Below are 11,105 nucleotides of genomic sequence, written 5' to 3'. Positions count from 1 at the left end.
CAGGTCAACACAGACACAGCACCAGGTCAACACAGCACAGCACCAGGTCAACACAGACACAGCACCAGGTCAACACAGCCACAGCACCAGGTCAACACAGCACAGCACCAGGTCAACACAGACACAGCACCAGGTCAACACAGCACACCACCAGGTCAACACAGACACAGCACCAGGTCAACACAGCACACACCACCAGGTCAACACAGACACAGCACCAGGTCAACACAGCACAGTACCAGGTCAACACAGCACAACACCAGGAGACTTCTGGAGACAGCACACAGCACCAGGTCAACACAGCACAGCACCAGGTCAACACAGACACAGCACCAGGTCAACACAGACACAGCACCAGGTCAACACAGCAGAGCACCAGGTCAACACAGACACAGCACCAGGTCAACACAGCACAGCACCAGGTCAACACAGCCACAGCACCAGGTCAACACAGCACAGCACCAGGTCAACACAGACGCAGCACCAGGTCAACACAGCACAGCACCAGGTCAACACAGCACAGCACCAGGTCAACACAGACACAGCACCAGGTCAACACAGCACAACAGAAGCAAACACAACAGACTGGTACTGACTGCAATAGGATGGAACAGAGAAGGGAAGGGGATGAAACAGAAGAGTTACCTTCACATTCTCCCATACGATGTCAGAGAGCACTTTGCTCTTCACAGGAGAGGGGAGAGAGCCCTCCCACATCACCATCCGCCTGTAGACAGAACACAGCAACTAGGATCATGGACACACACACACACACACACACAGAGAACACACACACACAGAACACACACAGACTTACACACACACACACACACACACACACACACACACACACACAGAGAACACACACACACAGAACACACGCAGACTTACACACACACACACACACACAGAACACACACACACACAGAACACACACAGACTTACACACACACACACACACAGAACACACACAGAACACACACAGAACACACACAGACTTACACACACACACACACACACACAGAACACACACATTTGTAAACCCACTCACTTGTAGCAGGCTGGTATGGAGAAGAAGCAGAGGAGGAAGAGAGCAGCAGTGAAGAGAGCCACACAGCTGTACACTGTGGCCCCTGAGAGGGAAGCTGTCAGGACAGACAGGTCACACAGGCTGCACTAAACTAACCAGTAATACTTCAAATGAGACACTCAGTTGACAAGCTTGTGAGACAGCTCTGGAAGACCCAAACCACGTGTGGTGGATTATAAAGATTATGATGATTATGTTTTAATATGTTTCAACATCACTGGAAAGGGCACCGAACTTTAAAGAGACACAGGGAGGAAACAACAACACATCCTCAATAAATAATAAAAGTCTGATATGAAACATTTATTGAGGATGACGTAATGACACTAAATTATGCAGTCTGAAAGTTACAGCTTGGTGCAGAGTTTGGTTGCACCTAGACAAAGTCTGAAACTAAGATCAACTCCAAACAGAATGGCTCTTTCTGCATGTGCAGCTCCCTGAGGAGAGCTTGTTTGTTGTATCTTTTCGTCCAGGTCCACTACAACAGTTAACACTGTAGAGCAAAAAGACCCACTAGTTCAGCTGCTACGTAGTTAGCTTCAGGGGTGAAAGGTCACCTGGCTTTGAAGTCCAGGTAGCCGATGCAGACCACTCGGAGGGAGGGCCTTGGTAGGAGCTGTGGTCAGGGAGAACCTGGACCCGGACCTGGGCCACGTAGGCCTGGGAGGGCTGCAGGGAGCTGCCCAGGACTCTGACGGAGAGAGACCCCCGGGAGACGTTCAGGACTCTGATCACATGCTGAAGAAGCAGGGGGGAGGGGAGGAGAGAGGGGAGGGGGGAGGGAGAGGAGGAGAGAGGGGAGGGGGGAGGGAGAGGAGGAGAGAGGGGAGGGAGGAGAGAGGGGAGGGAGGAAAGGGAGGAGGTAGAGGAGGGAGGAGGATGAGGAGGGAGAGGGGAGGGAGGAGAGAGGGGAGGGAGGAAAGGGAGGAGGTTGAGGAGGGAGGAGAGAGGGGAGGGGGGAGGGAGAGGAGGAGAGAGGGGAGGGGGGAGGGAGGGGAGGAGAGAGGGGAGGGAGGAGAGAGGGGAGGGAGGAGGGAGAGGAGGAGAGAGGGGAGGGAGGAGAGAGGGGAGGGGGGAGGGAGAGGAGGAGAGAGGGGAGGGAGGAGGGAGAGGAGGAGAGAGGGGAGGGAGGAGATAGGGGAGGGGGGAGGGAGAGGAGGAGAGAGGGAAGGGAGGAGAGAGGGGAGGGAGGAAAGGGAGGAGGTAGAGGAGGGAGGAGGATGAGGAGGGAGAGGGGAGGCAGGAGAGAGGGGAGGGAGGAAAGGGAGGAGGGAGAGGAGGGAGGAGGATGAGGAGGGAGAGGAGGGGGAGGAGGGAGGAGAGGAGGGGAGGAGGGGGAGGAGGGAGGGGAGGGAGGGGAGGGAGGGAGGGGAGGGAGGGGAGGGAGGAAACAGAAGAAGAGAAGGAGGAATAGGTGGAAGTGGAAGAGTTTGGAAAATGTGGAGGAGAGAAGAGAGGGCAGGAGAGAAAGGAGGGATAGGAGTGATCTTCATGCACAAAATTCCAGAACTTCATACCAATGTATCCATAGTGGTTCTTGTGTGTGCTGTTCCACAAATAATTGCTTTGTCACTGTCTCACCTGCGCTCCAACTGGATAGTAGCGCACCTGATAGGAGGGAGTGACAGTGCTCTCAGAAGGTGAAGCAGACCAGGTCAGCTGCCAGTTCTGTCCATCCTCCTTCACTCTCACTTCTCTGGGAGGGTCAAGACAAACTGGGCCAAAGAAAACAATGTTGGAGTTTTAGTGTGAGTAGAGAATCAGACTGACATGTAATACTACAGTGTTCCATTAGGTGACATCACTGGCACACAATAAAGAGTCAGTCCACAAGGAAGCAAGTGATTGTGTTTGGGAGGGAGGGAGGGAGGGAGGGAGGGAGGGAGGGAGGGAGGGAGGGAGGGAGGGAGGGAGGGAGGGAGGGAGGGAGGGAGGGAGGGAGGGAGGGAGGGAGGGAGGGAGGGAGGGAGGGAGGGAGGGAGGGAGGGAGGGGGACTAACTGTTAGTGCTCGACTGAAACTCCTTGGTGTTGTGAGAAGGCACCAGCTCCACTTTAAGGTGCTGGAGGTCAGAGGCAGATATGAGACAGCTGAACTGCAGCTCTGACTCTCCTGGTTCATCCTGGACTGTGGAGTTAACACAGCACTGCACTCTGAGAGAGAGAGAGAGAGAGAGAGACAGAGAGAGAGAGAATAATGGAGGTATGAGTAGATAATAAGTTAAAAGGGAAGCACAGATAGAAACTAAAAGTGACAATTGGTGTGAAATTCCATCTCTGACTCATTCTCTCTCTATCAGTCTGTTTAATTCTCACTCTATCATTCTGTTTCATTCTCTCTCTATCAGTCTGTTTCTCGCTTTCTCTTGTTCTCTGCCTTGGACAAGCCACTACTTTATGTGTGTCAAGTTAAAACACCGTCAAAACCACAGCAGTGAGAGATCTCCTTTTCTGGAACTGTTATCAGCATCAGCTTTCCTCTCCCTCCCCCCTCCCCCACTCCCTCAACCCACTTCCCCACTTCCCCGCTCCCCCCCCCTCTCTCTCTCTCACTGGTCGGGGTCATTGTGTCTGCAGGACAGCCGGTAGGTGCTGGTTTGAGCCAGATCCCTGCTCAGCCTCCAGCTACACTTCACCAGGCTGTCTGTCTCCATCACACAGCCCAGCCCCCAGGGCCCTGGAGGGTGGGAAGAGAGAGGGAGGCAGGGAGGCAGAGGAGGGGAGGGAGGGAAGGGGGGGACAGAGGGAGGCAGAGGAGGGGAGGGAGGGAGGCAGAGGAGGGGAGGAAGGGAGGCAGAGGAGGGGAGGGAGGGAAGGGGGGGAGAGACGGAGGCAGAGGAGGGGAGGGAGGGAGGCAGAGGAGGGGAGGGAAGGAAGCAGAGAAGGGGAGGGAGAGAAGGGGGGAGGGAGGATGGAAAGAGGAATAGAGGGAGTGGGCCAAGGGGAGAAAGACAGAGAGAGATTATTAACACCAATAATTAAAAGGAGTATTGTACCTAATTATTGATCTTGACAAAAGGCTCGGTATACAGATGTTCCCCCCACAGGGCTGTGTGTCTGTCACATGTGAGGAGAGGGTAAGCACTCACCCTCTGTGCTGTGCCACACCACCAGGGGGCTCCACTCACTCCACACTGCCCACACCCCCCGCGCTCGCACCCTGGCCTCGTACCGGAAGCCAGGCTGCTGCGTCGTAGCGTTCAGCCACAGACGGGTGTTAGACACCTCCACAACCTGCAGGGAGAGGAGAGGGAGAGGAGACAGGGGGTGAGAGAAGGAGATGAAGGGAGAGAAAGGGAGAGAGAGGGGAGAGAGAGGTGTCTCTAACATGGCCTGCTGAGGTGGTGTCTCTGCTACTTGTGTGACGTGCTGGCCAGCGTGATGGCAGAGTTCTTACCGTCCAGTCCTGATGCTGGGTCCTGTAACTCAGCTGGTAGAGGAGGCTGGAGGCCAGGGGGCTGGAGGCCAGGGGGGTCGGCGGGGGGTAGGGGTTGGCCCATTGCAGCAGCCGCCCCCCCCCCTCAGCCTGCTCTGAGAGCTCCGCTGGTGCACGCGCTCTCACTGCAACACACACACACATGCACACACACACACACATGAACACAAGAGCTCACAGACACAGAGAGCTCACAGACACAGAGAGCTCACAGACACACAGAGAGCTCACAGACACAGAGAGCTCACAGACACAGAGAGCTCGAGGAAGGAGGAAGACCAGCAGGACTCACCGTGCTGAGAGAGGGGCATGCTAGGGGGCGTGGCCGGGGCCCCAGGGGTCTTGAAGAAGAAGGCGTGGTTATTATTGGCTCCGAACAAAAGCGTCTCCGACTCATACGAACAGTGGACGATCCTCTGGCCACTGGAGGTCCATATCTCTCCAGACGGCTGGCACAGAGACTGACTGAGAGCGAGACAAGGGGAGGGGTGGGGGAGAGAGAGGAGAGAGACAAGGGGAGGGGTGGGGGAGAGAGAGGAGAGAGACAAGGGGAGGGGTGGGGGAGAGAGAGGAGAGAGACAAGGGGAGGGGTGGGGGAGAGAGAGGAGAGAGACAAGGGGAGGGGTGGGGGAGAGAGAGGAGAGAGACTAATTGTTTCAGTTATACCATGCACTTCTCTGTCTCTCACTCTCTCCTTACACTCATTTAGTCCACCCTCCCTCTCTTCTATCGTCCCTCCTTCCACTCTTACTTCAGGTCACAGTTGGTTTGGTAGCTGGGCCAGTGGTGGAGGGTGAGGCCTGCGAAGAAGCTGGTGTTGGGGGTCTTCCAGCTGCAGTTGAGCCGTCTCTGGTAGTCGTTGTGGCATTTCAGGGACTCCAACACAGGGGACACTGCGGTGCCTGAGGGGACAGGACTAGGTTCTGAGCTGGCATAAGATTCAGGTTTAGCTGTTAGCTTCAGCTGTGGCCATCTTAGATAAAGACCTGTGTGTGTGTGTGCGTTCCGTGTGTGTGTGCGTTCTGTGGTTGTTGATAGTGAGGGTTACCGTGTTCTTCTGTGCTCTTGTGGGCACTGCAGTCATCTTGTCCACAAGCCAGGCCCAGAACCAAGAGCACAACACCACAAGCCACCCAGCGGAGAGGCAGTGTTTCTGGGGAGAGCAAGGCAGAGTGAGCCAGGGGGAGACTCTCTGGGTCCTACTGACCAGCACAGAAGATCTGGATCATTCTGGGATGATTTAGCAGTCACCCCAACACACCAACACACCTCCACCCCAACACACCAACACCCCAACACACCTCCACCCCAACACACCAACACACCAACACACCAACACACCAACACACCAACACACCTCCACACCAACACCCCAACACACCAACACACCTCCACCCCAACACACCTCCACCCCAACACACCAACACCCCAACACCCCAACACACCTCCACACCAACACCCCAACACACCAACACACCTCCACCCCAACACCCCAACACACCAACACCCCAACACACCTCCACCCCAACACACATAACACACCAACACCCCAACACACCAACACACCAACACACCAACACACCAACACCCCAACACCCCAACACACCAACACACCTCCACCCCAACACCCCAACACACCTCCACCCCAACACCCCAACACACCTCCACCCCAACACACCTCCACCCCAACACACCAACAAACCTCCACCCCAACACCCCAACACACCTCCACCCCAACACCCCAACACACCTCCACCCCAACACACCAACACACCTCCACCCCAACACCCCAACACACCAACACACCAACACACCAACACACCAACACACCTCCACCCCAACACACCAACACACCAACACACCAACACACCACTTTCACTTCCCAAGGTACATGCAGTCAATCAAAGTACACCAGGTTTCAAAATACTGGCTATTTTGACATTATAAAAATGGCATAGACTTATGTTTCGGGTATTTGCAATGCAATCCCACTTTTACACTAAATGTCTTGGTTGGGAACTGTATGTCCACATATACAATAATGTTCACATTCAAATACATTTCAGTAAAAAGCAAATCCGTTTTTTTTTCCTTACTGTTTACTAAAGGAAGTACAGTAGAAACACAGTATACAGTAATAGGACAGAAAGAGTTTTACAGTAATGCTTACAGTGAACAAAATATTGGTTTGTTGAAAGATGCGTACAATGGAGGCAACCGTTGACCACCTCAACTTGGGTTGCACTCTTTCACCAGCCTCTCTTAGTGAAAGGCCGTGGTTGATTACATGGTCAATGATAGTGGTACGAAGTTCATCACTGACTACTGTTCTTGCAGCCCTTGGAATGCCACCACCACGCATTCTTAGACCTCTTCCTTGCTCTCTCCTTGGGCCTGCTCTTATCCCCAGCCCTGCTCCTCTCACTGCACCTGCTCCTCCTTCTGCATCTCTCACTGCTTCTGCACCTCTCCCTCCATCTCTCACTGGGCCTGCTCGAATCTCCCTGGGCCCATTGCTCTTCCTCGTCCAAACATTACAGTGTTTGTATCTGTTTCTGTTTCCAAAAACACCACTCCTCAAAGTCCTTTTTTATAGTAATTGAAGGAAATGACCCCTGGAATCAGCTGCGTCCCACTTCACCCAACATGAATCAGCTGTGTGTCCGTTTTTCAATTGTCTTTTTTTTTCAGGTGAGATATGTTGTTTTTGAAATAATACCATTGCATAAGCAGATGTTTGTATACTGTATTTAAGGTTTGGATAATTGGTTTGCTATTGTGTGATGTTGTGTGTTACTTATAGCACACCCACACAGATGGTTGTGGTATTGCAAAGTTCTCACAATGCCAATAAGTGACTTCCACCCTGCTTCTTAGTAAGTGACACTGGGCAGTGTGGTGTGTGATCACATCCTCCCTGTGCTCTCTCTCTCTCTCTTTCTCTCTCTCTCTCTCTCTTTCTCTCTCTCTCTCTCTCTCTCTCTCTCCCTCTCTTTCTCTCTCTCTCTCCCTCTCTCTTTCTCTCTCTCTCTCTCTCCCTCTCTCTCTCTCTCTCTCTCTCTCTCTCCCTCTCTCTCTCTCTCTCTCTCTCTCTTTCTCTCTCTCTCTCATCTAGCTCTCTCATCTATTGTTGTGTAAAATGTCTTCAATCAATCTTCAAAGTTCAAAAAACGTCACTGGAACTTGACAAAGTTTGATGCAAAGCGTTTATTTAGAAAACAAAAATCCCAATAAACGTGAGCTGATCCCGGGATCAACTTTACCCTCTGGGCATGCACTTACTGTTGCATGTGCCCACCTATTCTCATGTGTTATTTTACTATTGGTAATTACAGATGGTCTCAGATCTTACTCATAACACACTTGGTCAGTTGTTCTGGGGGTTTCAGATTTCACTCACACCTTAGCTTTGGTGCCTTTGAACTTGCTTTAATTTGGGGATGTGCATTTTGCTGCTGGGTGACAATACTAAGTGTTTGTCTTTGAACAGGTTCTGTAGCCCACATTTACGATGAGGCTGCTCACGCTGCTTACACAATGAGGCTCCTTGTAAATCCTCCCTACGGAGGATTGAAGTCAACTCCAGGTCACGTTCCTTGTCACTTATCTCTCTCTCTCTGGAGTGGTTATTTAGGACTCCTCTTCCCTCTCACTATTCTCCCTCCTGTCTCTTTCTCCATATCTCTGTTTATTTCACACTTTTACTTTATGTCCCTCTTCTCTCTCTCTCTTTCCCTCCCTATCTATCCCCCTTCTGTACAGTATGTGGATACATCAAATGCCAAATTCAGCACTTCGGATGACTAACAGTAGAAAACTCCCCACAGTGTCACGTGTCAGAGCATGACTACTATATTAATAGTAGCAACAAACTAGATGTAGAAATGTATACTTGAAAGAAGTCGGATGTTTTAGATGTATTTAGCTCAACAAAATTAATAGAAAGAAATATGTAAACCTGTATATATCTTTGTTATGCAAAGACATAGGAGCCATGTAGAAAATGAACCTTAGCTGAAGGTTTGTTAAAGCGCTGACTAGTATGTTGACTATAATACTGGAGACATACTTTACTGAAGAGGCAGGGTAACAGAAACATTTCACCACTCATGTACTGCAGATATTCTAATAAATGAACATACCTTTGACTGCTCCCATGAATCTGTCTATCCATGCGTCTCTGTAGCAGTTGTTAAACTGTGAAAGTCAACTAACAGTCACAGTCAAGCAGCTTCATCTTCCTCTTTTGGTCCTAAAGCACAATTCAGCTCCTTTCAGAGATTAAGAGAGCTGGGGGGCGGGGAGAGAGAGAGAGAGAGAGAGAGAGAGAGAGAGAGAGAGAGAGAGAGAGAGAGGGAGAGAGAGGAGAGAGAGAGAGAGAAAGATTTCCTTTAATCAGTCAGTAGACAGTATGTTTGTAAATCATGACATAAATCGATAAAGACTGTGGCCATCTTAGATTAAGGGCTGTGTCTGATGTGATCTGTGTGTGATGTGTGTGTGATCTGTGGTGGTTGATTGTGAGGGTTGCCATGTTCTTCTGTGCTCTTGTGGCCCCAGCCATCGTGTCCACAAGCCAGGCCCAGAACTACCTTGACCAAAATTATAAACGCAACACTTTTGTTTTTGCCCCCATTTTTCATGAGCTGAAGTCAAAGATCTAAGCCTTTTTCTAAGTAAGTCTTTTTCTAACCCTTAGTACACAAAAGGCCTATTTCTCTCAAATATTGTCCACAAATCTGTCTAAATCTGTATTAGTGAGCACTTCACCTTTGGCGAGATAATCCATCCACCTCACAGTTGTGGCAAGTCTTCAAGTCTTTTATTTGTCAGGTACACAGAACAACACAAGGTTAGACTGGGCACTGAAATTCTTAAGACAAGACAACGCAAGCACCTGGCATAAAATAACATATAAGTACACAGAACATAATTGACATCTATGCTGATCTTAAATAAGTAAAACTTCCTAAATATACAGATAGCAATAAATAATCAACTATATTAACCCTAAATGCATATAAAACCTATTACAACCCTATAACCTATTCTAACCTACGTGGAGTACAGTACAATAGTGCAAAATTGCAGATCAGTGTCTATGTCAATGACCATACAGGCGCCTGGTGGCGAGGTACAGAGAGGTACAGTAGTGCAATGTTACTGATGCTGATTAGACAGCATAATTATTGCACAGGTGTGTCGTAGGCTGGCCACAATAAAAGGCCTCTCTAAATCTGTGGGGGGGTCCAAAAACCAATCAGTATCTGGTGTGACCACCATTGGTTGAACCCTAACCGGTTTTAGAGCCCTATTTGAGAGAAATAGGTATTTTGTGTACGTAGAAACAGTCTTAGATCTTGGAGTTTAGCTCGTGAAAAATGGGGGCAAAAACAAAAGTGTTGCGTTTATAATTTTGGTCACTTTTGTGTGTGGTGTTCCCCTCTGTACTGTCTACAACACATGGAAAAACCCCTTAAACAAGTATTTTGCATGTGTGCACCCATGCACCCCCACGCGCACCCACACACAGACTATTCATGTTTGCATCCGTCTGTTCAAGAGTTCTGTTAGGATGCGGTATAACACAAGATGACCTTGACCAGTTCCTTTTATTTCTTTCTCTGAAATTTGACTTCTCCTTTTCTAGTTGACAGATTTCGTTTTTTTCTTACTGCAAGTTCTAGTTTGAGTCGACGCTGTTAAACCTACCAAGTTGGGGAAAGTGGCATCAGAACTAGCCGAGTCCAGTTCGTTGGATTTCCTTCACTTTTCTGTAATTTCTCATTAAGAGGCATTTTGCATAACATTTTAGGAAGGTGACACGACAGTTTGTTGAAATCTTTCCTCTTTGTCATAGCTTACTATCATAAATGACAGCGAATGTGACACAATAAATATTTCATAACGCAGTACCTCAGTGACACAGCCGTTCCTCGTTGAGAAAGCTCGTCAAATATGATAATGTGATACAAAAGCTGTTGTTTTGCGGTTGTACGGTGTATATGGTGAAAGCCGGATAGTGATAATCCAGGTGACCGCAAACCGCTGTCTATGGAGAAGTTATTTTAAGACGCCGAGCTGCCACTGACAGGGTGGATTGGGGGGAAACGTCGACACCGCCATCTAGAGGTCAAAACACCGGCACTGCAACTGTGATGGCTGACCTGATAAATGTCCACTAAACTAGTGGTTCTCAACCCTGGTGGACAATGGTGCCCCGAGGACCAGGGTTGAAAAAGAACTGCTTCATTCCATTTAGGACATTAAGTATTCTTTAATAGATACTGAGAGCATTATGTAAACGAAGGGGGCTCTTCAGATTGATAGATGTGGGTGGGCAGATGGGACAGGCCCCCCTTCTGCCTGTTTACCATGGATGTATTATTGTAATTAAAAGGCACTTGTGGTTTAATCTCAGTGTATCTCAAGTACTTTAAGCAGATATGTGGAGAGACCCCTGGTGGAGGAGAAACCCCTGCTGGAGGAGAGACCCCTGGTGGAGGAGAGACCCCTGGTGGAGGAGAGACTCCTGGTGGAGGAGAGACCCCTGGTGGAGGAGAAACCCCTGCTGGAGG

General features: G+C 50.0%; 1 protein-coding gene across 1 annotated transcript; it reads right to left on the bottom strand.

Moving 5' to 3' along the window:
- Window positions 1-1,293: 1,293 nt before the first annotated feature.
- On the bottom strand, window positions 1,294-10,197 carry csf2rb (colony stimulating factor 2 receptor subunit beta). Its single transcript, XM_084676764.1, has 11 exons — window positions 10,125-10,197; window positions 8,670-8,817; window positions 5,576-5,680; window positions 5,279-5,429; window positions 4,820-4,992; window positions 4,489-4,652; window positions 4,181-4,325; window positions 3,645-3,768; window positions 3,094-3,245; window positions 2,675-2,808; window positions 1,294-1,831 (listed from the first exon to the last, which is right to left on the bottom strand). Exons 2-11 carry the CDS (start codon window positions 8,683-8,685, stop codon window positions 1,619-1,621), a joined length of 1,377 nt encoding a protein of 458 aa, XP_084532890.1. The 5' UTR covers window positions 8,686-8,817; window positions 10,125-10,197; the 3' UTR covers window positions 1,294-1,618.
- Window positions 10,198-11,105: the final 908 nt, after the last annotated feature.

The sequence above is a fragment of the Hypomesus nipponensis genome, chromosome 17 (genome assembly GCF_054491055.1).
Source record: "Hypomesus nipponensis isolate SF chromosome 17, ASM5449105v1, whole genome shotgun sequence".
NCBI lineage: Eukaryota > Metazoa > Chordata > Actinopteri > Osmeriformes > Osmeridae > Hypomesus > Hypomesus nipponensis.
Note: the sequence above shows the minus strand (reverse complement) of the source record. Positions and strands in the feature narration are given on the sequence as shown.

Excerpts from the sequence above, each read along its gene's own strand:
- csf2rb (XM_084676764.1), bottom strand. Across the intron at positions 3,769-4,180 it reads GGTGTGGCACAGCACAGAGG|GGCCCTGGGGGCTGGGCTGT; the intron begins GTGAGTGCTTAC and ends CCCACCCTCCAG. Across the intron at positions 2,809-3,093 it reads GTTTCAGTCGAGCACTAACA|TTTGTCTTGACCCTCCCAGA; the intron begins GTTAGTCCCCCT and ends TCTTTGGCCCAG.